Source organism: Drosophila serrata, unplaced genomic scaffold (assembly GCF_035046125.1).
Source record: "Drosophila serrata isolate PLE 108 unplaced genomic scaffold, ASM3504612v1 contig_382, whole genome shotgun sequence".
In the NCBI taxonomy this organism is placed as follows: Eukaryota; Metazoa; Arthropoda; class Insecta; order Diptera; family Drosophilidae; genus Drosophila; species Drosophila serrata.
The window spans coordinates 9,924,386-9,948,954 of NW_028257280.1; the positions used below are offsets into that span (position 1 = coordinate 9,924,386).

The 24,569-nt window shown below is 40.4% G+C and overlaps 2 protein-coding genes across 2 annotated transcripts; one reads left to right on the forward strand and one right to left on the reverse strand.

The window, feature by feature from the left end:
- The first annotated feature begins 2,157 nt into the window (after window positions 1-2,157).
- Window positions 2,158-10,672, forward strand: LOC110190433 (lysosome membrane protein 2). The gene is made up of 7 exons (XM_020960919.2): window positions 2,158-2,834; window positions 8,167-8,258; window positions 8,356-8,868; window positions 9,254-9,414; window positions 9,476-9,756; window positions 9,832-9,950; window positions 10,016-10,672. The coding sequence occupies exons 1-7, from the start codon at window positions 2,798-2,800 to the stop codon at window positions 10,457-10,459; spliced, it is 1,647 nt and encodes a 548-aa protein (XP_020816578.1). The 5' UTR covers window positions 2,158-2,797; the 3' UTR covers window positions 10,460-10,672.
- Window positions 10,509-13,494, reverse strand: LOC110191417 (serine protease 33). The gene is made up of 4 exons (XM_020962275.2): window positions 13,095-13,494; window positions 11,887-12,073; window positions 11,146-11,826; window positions 10,509-11,085 (listed from the first exon to the last, which is right to left on the reverse strand). Exons 1-4 carry the CDS (start codon window positions 13,381-13,383, stop codon window positions 10,830-10,832), a joined length of 1,413 nt encoding a protein of 470 aa, XP_020817934.2. The 5' UTR covers window positions 13,384-13,494; the 3' UTR covers window positions 10,509-10,829.
- Window positions 13,495-24,569: the final 11,075 nt, after the last annotated feature.

Here is a 24,569-nt window from a genome sequence, read left to right on the forward strand (position 1 = left end):
AGATAGATTCTGGAATAAGAACCAGACATTTGGGAATTATTTTTACTAGGTGTAGGACTTCAAATGCTATAATAAATTAGTTATCCGTTTTACATTCATCATTTTCACAAACCTTTTCCAGCTAATACCTATCAATTATACACATATATATCATTTTAATGGGCTTTATAAACCTGTCAACACCCAGAACTACGTCATAGCAAGCTCATAAAAACATAACAAACATTAAACTTAAAGTATCATAGGAGTGATACGTTTTTGTGTCTGGCTAACTTTTTATTATTTATTAGTAACCGGTGCAGGAACACTTGTCTACAATAGCTGGTTGACATTAAATATAAGTAGTACATAGACCAAGAACAATCTGGTTTTCGCAATCTTGTTCTTTTTATTAATTGAAACTTGTACAATTACCTGTTTAATTAATATGGCTTGGGGAAGTTCATTAACTTTCTATGTGTTGCCTAAAATGATGGAATATAAAACAAGAAAGGTATGTTTCGTTGATGGAATCTTAATTGATTTGCTGTGAATATATCTTTACGCTTTATTGAGTTTAAAACTTGTTTTGTTTATTTTTAGTCGTACGACAAGTGATGATAAGCGGCAGATAATTAAATATCTAATCTAGACAAAATCAATATCGTGATTTTTTTCTGCATTTATTAATACAAGTTTATTACTAGTTTAATCTATATATAATTTAATATATATTTAATTAATACAAATTTACTATTCGCTTAATCTATATATAATTTAAATTAAACTATAGTCTTGGTATAGTGTTATAAAGTCTTTTCCACAACAAGGACTACTGTGCTTTATCCAGGACTCAATGCTCCTGTATTTAAAAGCTTTTATTGCGTCTCCAACCAGGAGTGTGGAAAACTTTTTCGGGGGAAAAGCATAAAAAGCATATAAAGCGACTGAAAGGGGACTTTGGGATGTTGATGCCCCCGGTGCCATAATGGCACCCCCCGTCGCCATAAACACAAACAACAATTAGACGGGTAACAACAAATTGCGCCATACATGCCATACGATAGTTAAGCGGGAAGCGAGCTCATTGTTAATTCGGGATCATCAGATCACTTGACGTATTCTCATGACTCCGGACACCAGACAATGGGGCGACATTAAACACACTAAATGTGGCAATTCGCAGACAAATGTCTGGCTAAGATGCCTCACCTGCCAGCCAAGAAGGGATTATAAATCAGGGAAGAAATAGGTCAATATTATCAAGTCCAGTCCGGTTAAGTGATTTACTTACTTGTGATCAGATAAATTGCAGGGGAAGTGCACGCCATCGATCTGGCTGTCATAAATATCGATCTAAATAGCACACGGATAATTACTTGAACGTTAGTTAATCGTTATTGGCTGCTAAGAATTAGAACTGGACGTAATTGCGTCAAGAAGTCGCTTTTAATTGCCGCAAATCCTCATGCATATGTATGGGCCGATCGCACAAAAAGGGCACGATCACGTGTGCGTGTCTGCTGTTGTGCTTTGCCCAAGTTGGATTAAATATAGTCATTTGTGCCATTAAATTTATGAAATGGCAATTTGCTGGACTAAGCGATCCGCGAGACAATGCTGAACCCTTCTAACCCCGCTGCCGATGATCTCTCAGCGATTCTAACCCAAAAGGGGTTTTGGACCCCGAGGGGTTCACAGCCGGTGACTTAATGCCGCACAGTGTCTATCTCAGATACACGTGTATTATATGGGTATATTAACTTAGAGCAAATGTGTAATTTAATACAACTATTTAACAAGAAATTTTATTACTGAGTAGATACATATGTATGTAAATCAAAGGCAGGGCATATGACATTTTCCAAGTAATAATCACATATTAAAGGCTTTAAAAATATTCCCTAGGATACATTTCAGTACACATCTATCTTGAACATAACAGTAAGATAAAACCATTACTGGATCATAGGTATCCTATCCTGCAATACGCCCAAATGTAGGCAATGCTTTTTCGCCACCAAATGCCAGGTACTTATAGGGTCGAGGCACTCAAATGAAGTATTCTCAGTTGTTTTGTTTTGGCCAGTTAGGGGGATCGCGTCGGGCGTGTGTGATTTTAGCCGAGCAAAAAACCCGAGCAGAGGCTTAAATGTGGACCGGTTCGTAGAAAGGTTAAGATGCTAGAGCTTGGCTTGGCTAGCCAGCCGATCTCCGCCAGCTACTCGGCTCTCAGTCCGAGCTCGGATCGGGGACCGGCCCAAGAGTCCATATAAAGGTCCCCGCTGCAGGCAAGATCGGCGCATTAAGCTGTCAAAATTTGTGAGAATAGGAAGTGCGTGACAGTTCAATTCGAGACAAAAGCGAGTTACAGCTCAGCAGCGACCGATATTCTAGCATTCGCGAGGAAAGTCAGGCCAACAGTTAACAGTTAACAGTATTGGCTAACACCCAGATCGGTGCGGATCGAGACGAGATAGCCAGGAACTGCACTGGCTGATAAACAAAACAAAGTCAAAAGCAAAAACAAACACAAACAACCCTATTTATATGAACGTTGAAACCAATTAAATCGCATCGGGGACATGCAAATTCCCCCTTTCGCTATCGGAATTTCAATCCTAATCTGTGGCGCGCCCGACCTGTTAATAGTTTAATTTGCTACCATAAATAATAGCACAAGAATTAATTGATTTTCGTCATAAATCAATAACTAACAAACTAACTAATATCTAACTAACAAGTGCGGCGAGCAGGAAAATAAAAATAAAATCAGATCAGATCGCTGTGGAGCTCCGATTTTCGAGACTGCGCTGAAATGAAGCTATTTACCAATAAAAACCAGCGCAATGCAAGTAAGTAGTTCGAACGAACCAACTAGCCCCCTTAAAAAGCCGAACCGTTAACGCTTAATCAAGCCGTGCAGACCATTGTCAAAGAGCCAAAAGGCCCATAAAAGTTAATTCGAGCCAAGGGAGCTGCCCCCACGCGATCGTAAAAATGTCAACAAAAAAAAAAAAACGCTCTCTTGCACAAAATGCCTCAGCTGCCTCAGATCACCTCAAATTGCCTCAAAAAGTGTGGCAGGAATGGTGCAATGGATTTTCCAAGCACTCGTGTGCATGCTAATCAAACCGATACGAGTATGTCCAGTTAAGAAAATGGGAAACAACTCAACTCAAACGTTTCGAAATTTGGCATTCCCATTCCCAGCGAAAATTAGAATGCTAATTAAAATGGGGCTGGGGTATGTTAGCAATTTACCCGCAGCTGGTAGCATGCTTATATATTTAATTTTTGTTATTTATATTTGATACTGGATACTTTCGGACCAGTTGGTGGTTCTAAAGTCCAAACGGATTTTGGCGTCACGTCAGAGATAATTTGCATTCAGTCAGTTATTGGCTAATAATAATAATAATAAGTCAAAAAAGAAAACAAACAAAACATGAAAATGATTTGAAATTGTATTAATTAGTGCTTTCTAGGGTCATAAGCAGCCGCCAGTTAACATGTTTTCAAAGCCAAAGAAGCTCAAACAAATCCGAAAAAGAATTCAATTTGCATAACAACAAGTGAGGGACAGCCGTCAAGGGCATAGGGTTCTATATAGTAGGTCACTTGTCTCAAGGGTCACTCCATCCGATTAATTGCATGTCTCTACTAATGTCTCTGACTTGATCTCTCCGTATGTAAGTATATTTATAAACTAATTTGGATTTAACGGATCTGGACGGTAGTGCAATTAAGTTTGCATAAATTAAGATTTGAAATGAAATCGGTTGTGACTGAAAATGTCACGTATTACCTTACCATGAAGTTCGATGATTTCAATCAGCATAAATACGCTGGGAAAACTGAAGGTGAACGCGATGATTGCCCACTTCCATGATATGATGGGGGCACACTCTGTTGTTTTGGTATTAAATTTTTTATATTCTCCACAAAACAAAACAAAACAAACAACAAACAAATAATAATAATAATAAATAACGAGATAAATAAAAGAAAAAGATGCTGACAGATCAGATTGTGCAGATCAGAAGCTCCCCTCCACCGAAACGGAGGAGTGACTTGCATAGATGCTCTGAGAAATTCCTAAGAACGCTCCAACTAATTTGCCGCAGTTCGCCATAAATCAATACGCGATCTACAGCTCAATGATCGCTAAACAATGCAAATAACAGCTATTGTACGGGCATTAACAAAAGCGATACAAAAACAGCAAAAAAAAGTCAGCGAAATCAGTACTAAACATTGTAAGGTGTCCGTTTCAAAGGCGAAGCGAACAAATCGGATCGGGTCTGTGAATTGGAATTTGAAAATTGGAAATTGGGAATCGATATTGGACTCGGAATCGGGGAAGTTGTAAACTTGTCGAGCTACATATTTACTTTTCCTTATTGGCGTGCCTCTAATTGACACGCGAGACTTTGACTGCGACTATTTAAGGGTTTTGGGTTTTATGGTTTTTGGTGATGATTAAAAGCAAATAGCAACAGATCTGGGATTAATCACTAGCTAAACACAGCGAATAACAGCCAAACAGGCAAACACTCAAAACAGGCTAACAGCAAACAAATATCGTCATTACAGCCCGATCGGCGCTTGTCAGCCAAGTACACAACAAAAAAATTAGATTTCTTATAAATAGATTAATTGAATGGTGATTTGAATTACAATATATTTAAATTTCATAAAAGGCATGGCTAATAATAGCAATTTCAACGAGAAAATAACCAATTAAAGTGGTTTAATTGATCTTAAATCGATTTGAGATGCCTTCAAGTCTAAGTTATAGTAAACATCATGACTAAGGCAGTAGTCAGTGTCAATAGTTTATAATGACTTCTTTACACAAACATATACATATGTAGGTATATATTTTCGGGTAATACCCAATTAACTAGACATTTTTTAGCAAGCTTTTCTTTGTGTGTAGTCGGTGGATACCCAAGCACAAATCTCAAGCTGGCAAATCCGACTATTTGCCTAATTTATTGTCGTCGGACGGAAGTCACACACACTCACACACACCTGTGAGACAGCTCGAAGGTGTTGTTCGTGTTCGGTAAGAAACAAAACAAATTCATTCTTGACTTCAGTAGGTCACCGCGGTGACGCTTTGACTGGTCAAAAACGCTTTTGACGCTGTGCACTTTTAATATTCAGGTTTTTTTTTTATCATACTTCAAGCCGGCTAAATTGCACCGAACTTGAACTTCAGAGCGCTGCAGAGGTAGCCGTCAGAAGTCAGGCGTCATCTTAAATGTGCACTTGGAAAAAATTAAAATAAAACAACATACAAACTTGGCTTAATTATGGTCTATATTTAGGTCATTTAAAACACAAGATAATCCCATTGTAATCATAAATAATAGCTAAATGTAATGTTTAATTTAAACACCTTAATTTTTACTAAAATCTCGATAGTGTTTTGGTTCTGTGTAGTAACTGATATGTCAGATTCCAATCCCCCAGTCGACTGATATTGAGCCGCCGCCTTGTTGCCACCGCTGGTTGGCCCAAACAAGTTCACAGCTCACTGAATCAGCTGCTGCGATCGAGACAAGCGTCTTTCATTCATGCTGCCCGTGTGTTAGCCCCCAATCTCTCAATCTTTCAATCGTCTTTTGGACTTTTGCTTTGGCAATGCAATTGTTGCCCAATGCAAGCTCCACATTTCTGCTTGACAGCGGAGTTTTTTTTTCTCTCTTCATTTTTGTTTTATTTGGACACTTTGCGTGTGGCTTTTGGCATTGGTCATTCCATTGCAGCAGAATAATTTCGGCCCCATTGTTTGCGAGTGTGCTGGCCTAATTTATGGGTGGGGTCTATTGATGGACCGGGAATTTTCGGCTGTCACATTCAAGGCAAGGATATGCATAAGTCTACACGGAAAGAAAAGGGTTAAAAGGGCTGAGACATAGACATATTTTAAAATAAAACTTAATTATTATTCAACTAAAACTAAAACTAGTATTATTCCAAATTTGACCATGTTTTTTCAAGCTAATATGTTGAAGCAAAAATATTAATATCAGAAATATCAATATTAGGTATCAGATTTTACTCAGAAGTTTCTTATAGAGTGAATGAGTCATTTTCGACCCTATAAATTATATAATTCGTGATCAGAATTAACAGCCGAATCGATCTAGCTATGTTCGGTCAAAATTGATTTTTTTAGAATTTTTGAAATTTTATAAAGGGTTATATCGTTAAAATTGTCAAAAAAAATTTGAATTATTTTTGATTTTCTATATATTTAGGTGAAGTATGCAGATTTATTATTCTAATAAAAACTAGCATAGGAAAGCTTTCCGAATTAAAATTAATGATTTTTTTGCTGAGTTATGCGATTTTTAACTTTTGATTTTTGAATAAATTGTCATATAAAAATATCTATAAATATGTATATCTTCAAATTATATTTTAAGTATAATTATGATCAGTTCCGATTCGCTTCTTAAATTAAATTGTAATACACAAATATGGGCTTCCTGTAATAAGTTTATTTTCTTTTTTATCTGATTTTAATCATATTTATTTATTAATTAAAGCCGTGTTAGCATATTTTTTTTTGTAAACAAAATATTATAATAGTACATTTGTATTTGAAATGTTTTTTTTTCGCGTGCATTTTTGTATCATTTTCTATCAATGGAATATACCTTCATAGATATTGTATATTTTGTGGATTTCTGGTTTCATCGGCGCCGTGCATAATTTGTCATGTATCATCGCGGTTTGTTTTGATTGTGAAGTCTTGAACCTATTTATGACACCAAAGTTGACACCAAAGCGAAATAGCTAATGAGTTTTTGCTGTTCGCTGTTCGATCTGAGTATCTGAGTATCTGAGCATCTGAGCATCTGGTGCTTGTGGGATCGTGCCATTTCGGATGGAGCTAGGGGCGTGCTATTCGGCAGGCAGTTCATTGATCTTGGCAGGTGTATACATTATCTGTATCTCTAGGTTTCTATTCCACAGAAATATCGATCATTTAGTCAAACAATTGTGGGTTTCTCTTTTTATTGCGGGATTGCGCGAATTTGTTCTGATAAATGGTTTAAGATTGTGCCTTTGATTTATGGGTAACCGAAAGTGATCTTCACAGAACGATGGCCGTGATCCCTGGAAATCGGTCGGGAGCAAAGAATATGGGTGGAGTGTACTCGACTTTTTACTATATCCGGACGGATTTCGAGTGCGGAAGTGAAATATCATCGAGCAAAGACAATAATCTTTGCGGAAGGTGAGCCCCAGGCAGGTGAGACAAACGAGTTTCGGTCGTAAAGTGAGTGATTTCACTTCGAGTAAATATGAGGCGAAGTGCAGCCTAGATTGATATGCTTCGGTTGCCTTGTCCATCTTCCGTGCTTTTAATTAATGTTCTAACCAAGGTCGATGAGACTGGATTTTTATGGATTTCCCACGGGGGGAAGATTTTTATCTCCTTAAGGTAAACAAAACATTTAATGAGTCGCAAACCGTTTACACAATATCTTAGCTTAAAATAATTAATCAGAACCTCTTAATTTGTTGAATAAATGCTACAAATTTATGACAGATTCACTTTCAATGAAAGTGAAAATCAACAAAAGTCGAAAATCTATTGTCTCAAATTAGTAATATGCTAAAAAGTTTGTGATTTGACAAAACCAGTTGCCAACTCTAGAGAAGCTTTTAGTCTCACCTTATCGCTCAAACTTTAGACCACATATTTAACATGAACTTGTGTTGGATCTCAAGGGTAATCCTCTGGAGTTCTTGGAATTTTTTGCGAGTGCATCTCCTCCCGCTCCGGTATTATAAATCGAAAAAATAAAATCGAAGAACGTTCATTGAACCGCAACCGCATTTTCGGCGTCAGCGTCTGCCGGCTGTCAGCGTTTTGTTTATGTTTTTTTTTTGTTTTTTTTTTTGTTTTTTTTTCGGGGCAGATGATGTTCCTGGTCCTGCCATTGAGGTAGGTCGCAGATCTCGGACACGCCGCTGCGATACAATCGGAGCGGAGATCCGCCGGCAAGGTCAATGGCATGATGGGCAGGCGCACGCTATTGGCAAACTGGAACTGGAACTGCGGCAAAACCAGTTAAACTTCGGCTGTCCGCAGCTCGCATGACTACAACTCAACAATAACTCACAATAACCCGCTGATCTAATTTATTGTCGTCGTTGCAGAGCTGTTGCGTCGCGCCGCCCTGGGCATGACCCTGCTGTTCTTCGGGTCACTGGTCCTGATTGCGGATCCCCTGCAGAGTATCCTGGATACGGTTAGTACTTCAAGGAATAATCAATTAAATTAGCCATAGCTCCTCTATTTTAAATATTATAAATATATAATATATATCCTATTTAATCTCCTTGCAGCAACTAAGCCTTAAGCCTGGCTCCCTGCTTCACCGACTGTGGCTCTTCCCGCCCATAGATGTTTTTATAAACGTTTACATGTTCAACTACACAAATGTGGAAGAGTTTACATCGGGCCGAGCGGATAAACTGCATGTCCAGGAGGTAGGTCCTTATGTCTACCAGGAGGTACTGAGCAATCACAATGTCACCTACAATGAGAACAACAATACCATTACGTATACGCCCAAGCGTGAATATGTCCTGGCACTGGACAGATCCATTGGTGATCCCAAAGTGGACCGCATCCGGGCGCCCAATATTCCTCTAATGGGTGTGACCACTCTGGCATCCAGCATGTCCATGTTCGCCTCCCTGGGACTGAGTGCTATTACCCGGCAACTTGACTCACAGCCCATGCTGGAGTTGAGTGTCCACGAATATATGTGGGGCTATGAGGATCGTCTGGTGGAACTGGCCGCCAAATTTGTGCCAAGTTGGATTGATTTTTCTAGCTTTGGAATTATGGAGAAGGTGAGTACTTTTAACTGTTCAAGAGAAATATTAAAATATATAACAAAATATAGTAAGAAAAGTAGAGAGAAATTTGTTGAATTTAATTTAACTTTTTTGTATCACAACGTTTATTTTAAATTCTATATTTAGAAGTATTTTGTAATGTAATGTACCATATAAATTGTCATATTATTTTTTATATGACATCATTCTAGAATTGTTGTTAATGAGTTCTAGCAGTTCAACTAAGTTCATTCTCGAGTCTATAACTTTAAATAGGAATTTAATGATTATTGTTTAGAATTTTAGCATTCTTTTTCTCTGTTTTTTATTGGTTTAAAAAAGGTGTAACTAATAATGTGATCTCTTAAACAATAGATTAAAGTATTATGATTATTTCTAGCTCTTTCGTGAGGGAAACGAGAGCAATGTGTTCAACATGAACCTCCATGAACCGAAAGACAAATATGGAGTGCGATTGCCCGATGCTCCTCGAGCCTATACCGTGGACAGCATCAATGGGGAACGGGGCTTCAAGCGCTGGGAATACAACGATGAGACCAAGTAGGTGTTTTCTCTCATGCACATTTTAAAGAAAATAATAATAATTGAATTATTCTGTCAGTGGAACCATGTGCAATCGCATCTGGGGCAGTCATGATGCCACACTCTTCCCGCTGGACATGGATGAGAACGATGAGTTCTTTCTGTATAGGCGGACCTTCTGCCGGCGCTTACATGTCAAGTTCAATAGTACCTCCACCTGGAATGGAATCGATGGCTATCGGTTCGACATGCTCCCGGATACATTCGACAGCTATGCGAATGATGCCAACTCTTCCTGTTACTGCAAGAACAACCGCTGCCTCAAGAAGGGCGTGGGTAGCGTCTCGCCCTGCTACTACAGTGAGTCATTCTTTCATAAAATCCTTAATCCTTGTAATAAAATTATAAAAAAATGTATTCCTTAATTTTTTACAGATATTCCCTTGGCCATTACGTATCCGCATTTTACACATGCCGATCCTACCCTTCTAGAGCCCTTTGAAGGTCTTACTCCGAATGCCACACGTTTCACATCCTCACTCGTAGTCCAACCGGTAAGATCTTGGGAAAGTTACTCCAGAGTCCTGGTAAGGATAATAACACATTCTTTGCATTGCAGCAACTGGGAGCTCCCATGCAGGGTACTCACCTTCGGTTGCAGGCCAACCAGGTCGTGGGCAAGGTCAGTTTCAGCCGGATTATGGAACCCTTTGAGAACATGGTGTTACCGCTGCTGTGGGTGGACCTGAACATCGACGTCCTGTGTCTGAGCCTGCGGCTGCTCATTCATGGCATCAAGTGGGGCTTCCCCCTGCTGCAGTGGAGCGTTGCCCTAGGAATGCTTCTGGCCGGAGTCTATCAGCTGTGCTGCGCCCTGATGCTCTGCTTCTGGGCGCCGGCCAACAAGTTCCAAAAAGTGGATCAGGCAGAGCGTGGGGCGGCGATTCAGGTAATCGGAGCCCCGGGCTATCGCAAGTCCTCGCTGCCGCTGGAGGCTCTGGAGGAGCAGCACCATCTGCTCTTCGGTGGCGGCAGCATCATCCCCAAGCTGGCCAAGGCGTGATCTATTCGGGAATGGCTACCTCAACGCAAGAAGAGACAATTCTGTGATATTTATGCTTAAGATTCGGTTTAAATTATTGTGCTCATTGGAAACAACTTAGGGAACGTCTTGCCTACGTACTAGTTAACGATAACAGTAAAGATAATGGTAGGGCTACAGTAAGCAATGTACAGTGGAGCTTGCACTCGATAAATACAGGTCGATAGCTATGTATGTATTCCTCTCGGGGTTCGTCCATATATTACGCATTCATGGATTATCACTCTAATGGTTTCAAAATGAAATTTCTTTCGTGAACCATTAATTATGTGGGGGAGGTAGCCTGAAGTATGATTGCGCTTTATAAGGATAATCCAATTGCTGATTTTGCTCAGTGGGCTGCAATGGTCTCCTCGATCCACTTCATGTAGTACGAGGTGCGAGTGTAGACGTCCGGGAAGCCCTCCAGGGCGCATCCCGAGCCGAACGAGGTGACTCCCACCAGGATCCAGGGGCCATCACGACTTAGACGGCACTGCAGCGGTCCGCCGGAGTCGCCCACACAGGTGCCACCCTCGCCGTTCAGTTTGCCGGCGCACAGGTGACCACCGTGGATATTCACAAAGCTCCCATAGGCATCCTTGCACCTAGATACAGGTAAGACATTATTCAACAAGTCATTTGTTATAACTTAATAAAGGACTTACCTGCCATTCTGGTGCAGGGGAACCTGGGTCTTTAGCAGCTGATTGGATAAATCGCCACTAATGTTAGCCTTGCCCCAACCCGTGGCCACACAGTCAACGAAGGCCAGTTCCCTGGGCTCCTCGCTGGCCTTGAGGTGCTTCTGCTCCACGGAGTCGTCTGAATCCCTCCGAGGTCCCAGCTTCATTAGCTTGTCATTTCGTCTCCGGGAGCGCTTCAAGCTACGCGGAGAACGTTGCGCCATCGCCTGCCTCATCCTGCTAAGGATCTTCATGTTCATCAGCTCTTTCATGCTGGGCGCTGTGACATTCCGGTAGCGTCTCCGGCTCTGGACGCTGCGCAGAAAGTTGTCGATTTTCTCGGGTACATCATCCAGATCCAACTGCTGGATAAGCACATCCTCATCAGCTGGAGCTCCTGTAGAAATGGCTGCCGAAAGAGTAGAGTCCTGCGACTCTGCCAGCATAAAGGGCAGACAGATCCGTCGGATATTAGAAGCTCTGGCGAGATCCGCCGGCTTGGAGAGTTTCATCAGCACCACGTCGTGCCGGAAGTTGTGATAGCGGTGATGCATCACGATCTTCTCGACGGGAATGCGCTGCTCATTGCCCGATTCCACGTCACGGTCATGTTCGCCCAGAACCACCGTCCACAGGGGAGGGATGGGCAGGTTAAAGAGATCACTAGATGGATGAATCCCCAATTTAATGTTTGAATCCGAACTTAAATATACATCGACTTACTTGTGTACACAGTGAGCGGCGGAGAGTATCCAGTACTGGTGAATGAGTACAGCGCCGCACCAGTGACCCAGGAAGCCCAAAGATGGATGCAGCAATTCCAGGGACGCTTGCCAGGGAAACTGACCCTCGTTTGTGGCTGCTCCGGAGATGATACGGGGTCCACGACGGGCCGGACGGCAGCCGCAGTCTTTAAGAGTAAGTATTTGTTTATTTATATTAATTTTATTAAATTATAATTTTCTTCTAGGCTGCTTTAAAATATTTAAACCTTTTTTTAACTCTTCCAAATCTAAATTATATTTCAATAATTTCATTTATGTATGTGTTTACCTAATGCCAATGTATTTAAATCGTAATTAATAGTTTTGCCACCTTTCAATATAATAAATTAGTTTGGAGGTGTTGAGATACCAATTGGCATCGATCAATCATGATAATTGCTATTGTTTCGTTATTCACGTTACAAGTTTATTTATTTGCTTTCAAGTCTTGGTACTTCATGAATAAATAAAATATATATATAAATAAACAAATAAAGGAAAATTGTGAGCTAAAATAAACTTGATTTGTTTGAAAATTAATAGTAATTATATCCTTAAAGGTCATCATTATAAACCGAGCCATAAAACTTTTTTAATATAAATATCGTAAATATAATATCTTTTAAAATTATAGTGACTGAAATATTTATTTTCCTATAATATTTAATCAAGTCTTTAAAATATAAAACGCGGAACAGGCCTCAAACTTTATTATAAATTGAGAAAAAAAAGTTTTTTTCCATTAGGTTTTTGACCTTTGATTTCGTTTTCATTTTATTGGCCGTAGGTTATGTATTTTGCATTTTGACTTGATGAATATTCATTATAACTGTGATATGAGACTTTTGTAAAGGTGAGAATGTTGTTTTTTTTTAAGATGTTAACTTAGGATTTCCTGTATTTATTGAACATTTTGGTTAAATTATTTCATATATTTTTAATTTCAATTTATTTTTAAGCATTTAAGAAAATTAGATTCAGATGAGATGCTATAAGTTCCAAGCATTTAGATTTGTTTTGAAAATATTATTGTATTATATAATTTTTGATTTCTAGATTGATGAAGCAGTTGAGTAGAACTCAATTACCTTCAAATTTTGTAAATGTTTGAATTTTAAATTGAACTTATAAACTTAAACAATCGAAGCCCAATCCTAATGAACCTACCCGTCTCAAACTGCCTGGAGGAGTGGAGTAGGAGCAGCAGGCACAGCCATCTCAAGGTCGCCGCGCTGGTCACCGGGGAATGCCAATGCCAGTGGGACTGGGAGTGTGACTGGGAGTGAGGCTGTGACTGTTGTGGTGACAGTGATGGCTTCATCATCGGGCAGCTGGCGCAGCTCAGCTGCTCATCGCGCGCATGACTGACCCAGAGCGGCCGTTTACGGATTTGTATTTGTATCTGTATCTTTATGCTTAGCTTCGGCTGTATCTTTGTCCTGCAGATGCTTTTCATTCACTTTCACTGAGGGTTTTTTTCCGGGCGGGGAATGGGAACTGGAACTGGGAACGGGAACGGGCACGGGAGCGGAGATGGAATCGCGACTCCGGCCAGCTGGGCTAACTAAGTATTATAATTTACGAGACTTGCTTTTCTTTCCACGACTGCGCATTAATTAGTCTGCTGGATGGGCGGCGTCGACATCGCGAATTGTGCGCAGAAGCTGGCGTTTAAGCTTGGGCTAAAGACTTGAGTTTCCACTCTCGATTATATAACGATCTGGGCCTGCGGCTCTCTAGTAATAACGGTCACTTTTGCGTGCGCATGCGCAGCCATCAGTTTTTTAGTCGGTTCGGTTTTATATATTTTCGTTTTTCTTGCGTTTTTTTTTTTATTTTTGACGACTTTTTGTGGACTTGGCCTAAACGCCAGGTGTGCGAGTGCGAATCGTTGGGGACGAGCGCCAAAATGCAACTGTGCTCTGCTCGGGTTTGCCAGCAAACATTTACCGTTTGACTATGGGAAGCTGCGCTGTTCACGCCGACTTCACTGTCGGTGGCGACTGCGACCGCGGTGTGGCATGCCCCCGCTCCAGCAACAAAACTAACGGAGAGCCAACGAAAGTGAAAAGGCATCGGCGGTAAAGGGGGGCGGACAGTGGAAGCGGCAAGACAACAACCACAACACCCAGAGAGATAGAGAGAGATGATGGCCAGCTGAGATGGCAACGGAAAAGGGTAAGTTGGCCCGGCTCAACCCACGGAAATCATTCACCGATGAGCCCACAGCCGACGAAAGTGCCATTACAAAAGAATAAATTAGGCGAGCGCAAATAGTGATTATTTTGGTTGCTTTGCGTCATCAAATAAGACATTAAAACTAATAATACTCTATGTGGGAGCTCATGGATAGGCCACAAATAATAATAACTTGAGTTTTAAAGAAGACTTCATCAAAGGTAATGGAACAGCACTGATAAGCCAGTGATATTCATCAATTAATTATATAATTAAGCTTAAACGTATTCTTAGTTCGCTTTAAAAAACATACAATGTAGCTCTACCATAGCCTTATAACTGAATGTCACTACCTTAATGTAAAATAATTGATGTTCCCATTAAAAACTTGTGTAGTTACTGTAATTTTGTTTGATTTTTAATAAATGTATCTATAAAATTATCATCCCAATCAATGTTATTTGGTTAAAGCTCAAGCCGTGATCATTATAATTAAGAAATTATTTTTGAGATCAACATTGTTCTGTAATTTTTATAGGCATCCGATAATGGGGATTCCTTGAATGAATATCAGTTTAAGCCCAGTTTATAAACAAGTTTTCGCTTTCGTAGTATATTGCATGTGCAACTGCCACTTTAGAAATTACTAAATTAAATCACACATGTGGGTCATTACCATAATTATTTACTTAATATTATTTTTGTTTTTCGTATGCATATGAAACGATTTCGCTGCGAGAAAAGTATTGATGGCTATGGATTCGATTTTGACATTAGAATGAACGAAACTTGCATAAGATTTCCGATTCGTGACACCAGCAGCCATTATCTAATCTCATTTAAATGTCCAGTAGCCTATAGGACACGATCCGATCCGATCTAATTCGATTAGGTTTTGCTATCCATTCATTTCATTGACAATTTGAATGCATTTTTCTAGATATGACTGCCATTTAAGTGAGTGATTAACAGCGGGTAGCTATTCAACGCCTGTTTCAATGTAAGACGTCAAGTGATTAGTTTAATAGCGATTAGTTTAAAATATGCGCATAATTCCGGTCTGCCTGCCTGCCTGTGTGTGTCTCAGTGTGAATGATGTGGCATGCGGCTGGCCATATCCATAGACTAAGTGAGTGACTGAGTGAGTACATTTGTATGTGAGTACGAGTTACTTTCGTTTTCATTACGCGATGAAGGCAGCAACAGCAGCAACTACAACGACTTGAATTCCGTGTTGATGCACAAACTCATAAGTCATGTTGCTTGTTGCTGCCGCAGCAGCAACATACACAAAGCCAATGGGGAAGTTGTTAATGCAACATCAAAAACACCACGCCAACGGCAACAACCAACAACCAACATCCAACGGCCAAGAGCAGCACACAATGGGCAAAGAAGGTCAGAGTATTGGCTTAAATTGGGAAGTCTTTGTGGAAATTGTCACGACTCTTAGGATATATTTGAAGTATTTATTGAGTGGATAGTAACCTTTTCTTATTTAAAAATAGGAACAATTTAAATGCATGTGAAATATTTACTTATCTTTGAATAAGTATAACATTTTCGGCCCAATATTCATGGCCAGAAATGGTTTTCCCTCCCATGGTGCCACTGGAGGGGAAGTTATGTTTGTGCAGCCGATTGATCATTTAAGCCAAGACGCCGGCTGTCAATTTGTTGTGGTGGGCGTTGGCATTTGTCCGGCATCGCAGTTGTTGTTCAATTAAGAGGCGCCGTGCCGTACACGTTCGCCTCACTTGAAGATGACGAACGAAGCTGAAGCTGATGCTGAAGTTGCAGTGGCAGTGGCAGGCTCAGTCCCAGTGGCAACGGCAGGGCCCATCGGATAATCAAAATCAGAAACTTGAAATTCGAAAATCGCTTGCCCAATCGAGGAGCAACAATTTGAGGAAAACTTCGGTGGGAACTTTCCCGGCGGGTTGCGAAAAAAAAAAACAAAAAACAAATACAAAATAAATGATAGAAATTATAATAACAATAATGGCTGTGTGTTTTGGTATTTAATTGAAATCGTACAAAAAACCCAGTATAAAAATAAGTTTTTACGCATGCCTCAGGCCAGAGATGCGATGACAATCGTCGGAAGCGTTGCGGGTCAATACGGCAACGTACACTGGAATAAATCTTTATGTTAAAATGTTGGTATTAATATTAATAGTTTGTATTTGTTTCAATTCAGAAATTGTTCAAGATTTCTATAAAAATCAAGGGTATTATAATTATAGTCAGAAGCTTATAACAAAGTGAAAAAGGCATTTCCGGCCATATAAATCATATATATTCTTGATAAGAATTAAAAACCCAATCGATCTAGCTATGTCCGGTCAAAATTGATTTTTTTAGAATTATCCAATTTTTATAAGTAACCCCTTATAAAAATTCGTTAAAATTGTCAAAAATTTCAATTTTCTAAAATTTTAAATGGATTATGCAGATTATCCTATTAAACCCTAAAATAGGAAAGCATTCCGAATTGAATTAAATGAAATTCTGACTGAGTAATGAGATTTTTAAACTTTAATTTGTCTAAAAATTTGACATATAAACATATTGATAAATATCGTAAAAAAATGGGAATATTTTCAGCCTAATTAAGATTGTTTCCTTATACCATCTTAGAATTCGATTGCAAACTCCAATGGTATATACATTTAGGCTTCTCAAAGTTTGAATTTTAAAGAAAGTATCTAATTGAATGCAAAAGGTCAGCACTATTTTTCTCGGTTTTAATTAAAAGAAACATATTGATAAATGTCGTAAAACATGGGAATATTTTCAGCCTAATTAAGATTGTTTCCTTATACCATCCAAGAATTCGATTGCAAACTCCAATGGTATATACATTTAGGCTTCTCGAAGTTTGATTATTAAAGAAAGTATCTAATTGAATGCAAAAGGTCAGCACTATTTTTCTCGGTTTTCATTAAGAGAAATAATTTAAAGTGCACCGAAATAAAATTAAATTGTTCAGCATCATTTTTCTCTGTATACAAATTGGTCAAGCACGTAGATCTGCCAGAGTCGGAGTCGGAGTCGGGAGAAATCGAAGTTCGGGACCTTGAATGTGGCCGAGTGCAGGGGCACTGCAATTTCTCTGCTGCAGTTGTAGTGGCCGCTGTTATTCAATGGCAATTGCATCATATTCGCAGCAGCATCAGCAGCAGCCACAGGAGCAGCAGCAGCAGCAGCAGCAGCAGTAGCAGCAACATGTGCTCTCCTAGAGTTCGAGAAACTCGACAATTAGACAAATGGCGCTGGACGGGAAGGCCCAGACGGAGCGGACAACTTCAACTGTGATGCTTCACAGCTGATCGATATCGGGCATGCAAATGCAGCAACTGCATCTGCATGGTGGCGTATCTGTATCTTAAAGATGCGCGCATTACATTACCACTTTCCACCCGACTGGCGATCAGATGAAAACGAAAGTGATTCAAGTGGTTAGCCAGCTGCTGCTGCTGTTGCTGTTGCTGTTGCTGTTGCTGCTGCTGCTGTTGCTGCTGATGTTGCTGATGTTGCTGCTGTTGCTGTTGCTGATGTTGCCGCTGCTGTGTATAGCTAGTCGCACGTTTGCCTTTGCTCAAATTTATCTGCCTTGTGTTTCCTGTATCTCCAAGTTTATGTTTGCCGCCGCTCTTGGCCCGATGTTTTTATTGTTGCTACTGCTGCTGCGTTGCCTTTGTGGCAATGGCATGCGAAATGTTTTTGCTTTTGCTTGGCTTTTGTCAAACAAAGAGACTCCGGGTCTCTCTCCTACTTGCAGACTTGCAGACAGGCAATTTGACTTTGTCGATGCTCCTATAATTAATTGTTTTTATTGTTATTTCATCTAGAGTTGAGCTACTGCCATGTGTATGGCATACGGATACAGTTGAGGATGTCTATATAGGTGGGGATTGCGCAATTTGCAAACTTTTCGCAGCACAGCAGCCCCGGGGGTAATTAGTTTGACAAACTTTGAAAGCAAATGTTTTTGTCTAGGGTTAATGTACTTATCATGCGGGTCTCACTTTGGCCAACCAACTGGAACCGAAAGTTCTCCCAAGATTCTCGTTGCTTGGATTTGGTTCGGAATAGAGGGTAGCAAGCAACACTTTGTTCTGTTTACTTTTCAACTTAATAGTTGTTTACGGCTAGCACTCCCAAACATGTATAATTACCACATTTAGTATATGTATATCTGTGTAACTATTATTAATTACTTTGTGATTGGGGTGCTTTTAAGACTTAGACTTTCTATTTTGAATTTAGTACATCTGTAAGTCGGTGACTTTCTCTGAGAATGAGATTTTAGGTACAAGTGATATCTTTACCTTTCGGATTAGGGAGGAAAGGTGAATCCCTTTACTTGTAATCAGTGGTTAAAGTATAAACCTGTCTTTATTTATGTTTCTTCTTTTCCTAGGTAGCTCAGTTTAAAGAGTATTTATCTCTCGTCAAACTACAAGTGTTTTATGTGAGCCTGTGTGCCTCGTACTCGCGCGTGTTTAATTGCAAGCAGCTCAAACAATTAGTGGCTGTTAATGCAATAAATTTGAATTTACGTGCCTCCGTATATTGGTTTTGCCGAGTCGTGCGGAGTTTGCACCGCGGAATGCAATGCCGCCTGTTGATCAACAGGTGTGGGAAGCCCCATAAAAGCATAATCACAGATGAGTACGAGCTCCCATTTGGCCAAACAAACCGAGCTTTCCTCTTCACCGGCCAGACAATGGCACCGACTCTGACTACTAGATTGGTATTGGGACGACTTTCCACCGATGGGCTAACAAGAGCAAGGGCCCATTGTGTGCCGCCAAGTCGACTTTGGTCCATTCCGATCTCGGAGCACCGGATGGCTTTCATCCAAGTCCCAATCCAGTCAGCCAGGGCCACGGCCACGGCCACCCAAGAGCCGCCTAATAGCGTCTCACCTGCTCGAGTCGCGTTGGAAGCTATTTCTTTTTATTAATAGCAATTAGTTGGCCTGCTGGCGAAAAAAAGGCAACAAATACTATGTATATATGTGCGCCGCCTGGAAGTTGCGGCCCCTTGTTTGTTTTCGGTTTTTTTTTGTTTTTTTGCTTTTTTAGTTTTTCGATTCGGTTTATCTATGTTTTTCTTTTGCTTTTCTTTATGTGGCTCAAAATTTGTGGTTTCCATGTTGCAAATGAACCACAACTGCCTACACCGGCGCCGTGTGAGCGGAGATATATGCTTGTCAAGTTGCAAATTATTCGGTCGGACATTTAAATGTCTTGAACTCGATTGAACCCGTTGCGATTGAAATGAATGCAGTCGATCCAAAACAAAACCGAACCGGTGACTCTTCGCCTGGGAGATTGTCTAATCAAGGTGAGCTGGAGAAATTAAATACGAAAATTATGTCATGAAGCCCCCGAGATTATGGCGCAGTGCAGATGGCACAGTCAGATAAAGCCAATTACCTAACGAAAATAAACTGGACAGAGATGCAGGCCCCGCAAAAGAAAATACAAACTGAAAGAATGAAAGTCAAGTGCCACGACTATGGAATACCATTAAGTTAACTTGGGAATGTTATACAAGTTTGTATTACAAAATATCTACAAGATCATTGTAGTACCAACTTAATTATATGTATAACATACATAAAATCAAGCAAAACTTGAACTTTGATATTGAAATATGGAAGTAAAGAAAATAATAAACAATTGGATTTATGGTATATTAAATGGATAATTTTCCAAATATCATAACTAAGCCAAAAATCATTAATTTTAATTCGGACAGAGTTTATATGCTAGTTTTTATACGGCTAAGAAATCTGTATACTAATAATTAAAATCTAAAATATTCAATTTTTTTTTTTTTTTTTTCTAATTTTGAAAGTTTTAACAACCCCTTACAAAATTTTAAATTTTGACATATTTTCAAAAAACGTATTTCTTTGTCAGACTTAGCAATATAAATTTGGCAGTTGATTCTGATCAATAATATATATGAATTACAGGGTCGGAAATGACTCCTTCTTTCGTTACAAGCTTCTAGCAAAAATTATAATACCCTGCAATGTAATATTCTTTTAAAATCATTATATTATATATTAATCCCATATTCAATATACCTTTGCACTCTTCAAGTACCGAGTGAAATATTAGTGAGGCTGCACAATTACTAATTGCATTTTAGATTGAGGCCTGTCAAATGCCAAGGTAATTTGGATAAAATTTGATATTCAAATGAGACAGCCAGGGAATCAGCAGCCGTGGACCACGTCGTTGACTGACGCAGACACGCCCCCTTCGGGGGAGGCGATAAGAAAACCCCCCTTGGACGACTTATCAGCAACTCTTTTCGGCTAGCATTTAGTCTTATCTGGCAAACAGTTTGTGGGGGAAAATGACGCACTCAAAGATACAAATGCGGCAATTGCTAAGACAAAAAAAAGAAGGAGGAAAAAAATAGAAGCGCGTTTTGTTGTTTACCCAAATTTTCTGGCAATGTTTGGTACGGACATGTCATAACCTTAGCCTAGACCTCACCCATCACATCACCCGCATGGATGCATATATGTGTTTACGTTCGCCCACTGGCTGCCGAGGTCGTACAGGATATAAATTACCATAGTCAAGTGGCCCGAATTTCTGGCCGGAGTCGAGTCCTTCTGCTGACTGCTGGCTTTTTCATGGCTTCCGTCGCCATAGTCGCTGCCAAAATCAATGAAATTTTCAGCTTCCGCTGTCATTGCGGCCGCCTCCTTCCTTATCCCCCGAAGATCCGAGCCAAGTGGAGGACTGGGGATTGTAAAATTGGGCCGGCGAGGCAATAATTGTTATTATACCATCCGCTTTGTCTGGTATTTATTTTGCATATGTGTTTGGCCAATGTACATTGCCTAAATTCGAGCTGCCATGGCCGTGCAGTAGTCCGGGTCTTTTGAATACTTCACCCTTTTGGCAGCCATTCAAGTGGCCTAATTAACCTCTCAGGCTTAGAGTTTAAGAGAGTTTTTAGCATGAACTTCACATGGATTAAAGAGGAGATGAAGTTGCCAGAAATAACGGCTGTATTTGTTTTTGAGATGAACCATTTTATATTTATTTATCACATGTTTCAATTTCTATTTGTGGAAAGATATAATCCACAAATATATGCTCAAACATAGTTCCTGCTTGATATGTTATCTAGTCTTTTGCAACTGGCACAGAATATTATCAGCAATCAGCTGACTGCCACTGCAAGATAGTAAATCTAGTCTAATATTTAATTAGAGATAATACTAATAAAGAATCATTCTTTCAGTCTTAATTAAAGAGCATCTATGTTGCTGTGCTACCGAAAATTCTAATTTCTTATTTAGTATTTTGTTTGCTCGGCTTCCTGGGTGTAAGCAAAAAAGAATTTGAAATTTATATATATTTTTTTTGTCGGTTGGAAGGTCAGTTTTTGGCCTGGGTGGGTGTCTGTCGACAGGCTGTTGGCGGTTGTCGGTTGGCGAGTCAAATTAAAATTCATTTTATGCGGCCAAAAGAGTGGAAAGCTCAGTTTCGAGCGAGGCGTTATGCAATACCTTTTGTTTTGTGGGTGGGAAATGTAATAATTCCGAAATGACCCTCGAAGCACGTGGAAATAATTACGCAAGCGTTTCCCCCGGTTTGGGCCAGAGGTAAATTGAATTCGGCCTGGCTAAAGGGAGGAAAGCTGCAACTGCAGCGAAAATCTCGGGTCATCAATTTGTTGTTCGCAATCGCATTCGAAGGATGCTATATGTATTGGTTTGGAAAAGTGGGGGGGAGATGCTGGGTATATCCCAATGCACGAGACAAATTCCGTTTGGCAAAACATAAATCTGGCAGCCAAAAACACACACACAAGCAATCGGCCAAAAAAGGCAAACAAACAAATAAAACGAAATGAGAGGACAAACAAATAGTCAGAGATACGACTGCCAACACAGATGCAGATACGGATCCAGATACAGATACTATAGATACAGATACAGATACAGATGCACAGCTACTCCTGCTGCAATCGCATGCAGACATGCTGAAAACACTGGAGGACATGTGTAGTTTCTCACGTGCAACTGCGGGGTCTCCACCTCGTCCACCAGTTCCACCTACAACCACTGGAAAGCCCGCCTCCTTTTTTCACACAATGGCAGGGCGGAAGGACGCCAGCTGAAAACAAACAAAATGCCAAATGAAACAAACAATAAAAATGTTTATGTGTGTCTCTGTGTGTTTGTGTAAAAGTGAGAGAGCAGCGAGAGCATAAAAGGAAAGTGCTTAAAAAATAATAGTAAATTACACAGACAAGCACCGTGCTGGGCCACGCCTCTGCCTCAGCCATGCATGACAAGCTTGCATTATTTTTAGGGCCAAGCTGATTTAATCCCAGCCAGGAGCACCATCACCACTAGGAGAAGGAGCAGGAAAAGGAGCAGGAGCAGGAGCAGTAGCAGCAGCAGGAACACTAAAACGTGGAGCGGTCCAGACGAGGGACGCTGAAGGGTTAACGCTTTACTCACCTGTCCTGGCCTGGGCGCCGCAATTTGCCTCGACCCACCTGCATCTGCCCGGAAATTCCGAGCTCTTGGTCCGAGATATTTCTGGGTATACACCATACAGAAAATATTTTTTTTCGCTAATTGCATCCTAAAACAGTTTCTTAAAAATAAAAACTGTCAGGACATTTCCTTTTCGCTTTCAATAACTTGCAGAAAAATAGCAACAGCATGTATTATATTTTGTATATAAATAAATAAAATAATTAGAGTACTGAGTATACCATAGTCGGTTTGATATTCTGCAAATTCCGGTAGATGGAAATTACAAGGGGTCCATGGATGGTCCCATAGTTTTTCGGCTCCTCTCCTCTTTGCCTCAGCACATTTTAAATTCAAAGGGAATTCCACTTTTTTGGCGGATTATGTGCAATTTGCCTCAAAATTCAAATTGTTTTACTCGCCATTTGCGATATGAGAATGCATGGCCAAAGGGTTCCGTTTCCGTTTCCGTTTCTGATTATGCTAAATGAAATGATTTAACTGGTAGAAGGAAAGTGTCTGATGCCTGATGGAATTTTGCCGTGCGATAGAGGTAAATGCAATTTGGTTGAAGTTGCACATGACACATGAGTTTGTGCCTGACGCATACGGAATGAGGCCAAGAGCTCTCGACTATTATCATAAAGCACCACAGAGCGTACATATGCTTGATTTTTAGCCAGGTTTTTGGCCAAGGAGCAAATGGAATTTTATATGATTGCAAAAGTTTGCACACTTCAAAATAAATGATTTATTTTTCCCTAGTTTTTTTCTTCCTTTACAGCTTTCATCTAAAATCGGAGACTCATCTTTGGGTAGAGATACAAATGTTTTCATTAAATTCGGTTTGTTTGGCGGTTTCTTTTGTGACCCGCTTTGTTCTCGGCCGCCATTGTGGTGTCCATTCCTGACTCCTGCCCCCGGTCTCCTGCTACATGTCTGCCACTGCAACACCACCGTCCCGTATGGGAGGGCAGAGCTGGAACACTAAACAATACAGCAAAATTACTTAATTTCATGTTGGTCTAATCAAGTTGCCATTGCCATTGCCGACCAGGTAAGCGACGAGTGTGTGTGTGTGGCTGGCACAGAACGTCCTCCGCACAAAGGCGGCCAGCAGGTGAGGGCGGTTGGGTGGGTTGGGACAGGTGGGTGGGTGGCTACCGGGCAGGCTATCCTGCACAAATAATTTGCTGTTGCCGTGCCAAGCTAAGGTTTCTACACTTTGCTACTTTTTTATGCGAATATAATATATGAGGTTTTATTTATTTTACTTTGATATTTAATTTTGCTTCCTGTTTAATTTTTGTTAAAAAATGAGAATACGTTTTTTAGTTTGCAAAATTAAACCCATAAAAATAGGCAACGTTTTGTACATAGCTATGTTTGCCCACACAGTGCCGGATATGCCTATGGTCAGGGGACTCGACTGTCGCTTTTTTCTTCGAGTGTACTTTGTCGCCTCTCCTGCTCTTCACGTGTGGTTGCGTTTGAGCCGCAACGAAACGTTTAGTGGTCCCACTTATGCGGCAGAGCAAGAGGGAGGAAACAGAGAGAGAAACAAAATATAGAAGAAGATGCCGAATGGTAAAAAAAGGCAAAAACAACACGAAATAGGTGGACAGCTAAACGCTAAGAAATGGGGTCAAACGCCAGAAGGCATTCAAGATTTTAGTTGGTCTTCAGCGGAACGGAACCGCCCGGCCGCTCATGTTAATTTCAAACTGTGTCAATGTCGACTTCCGTTTCCTCACGCCCACACACGGTTGGGTCTGGCATGGCCCTTGGCCACTTGAGATGCAAACAGGTAAAAAGGCCACAAATTTAAACATTTGCCTACTCCAACACGCACCGTCGCACACACACCCACAGGGACGGAGGCACACACACACATACACAGCTGCTGGGGCACACACTCACCAGGACACTCTCGG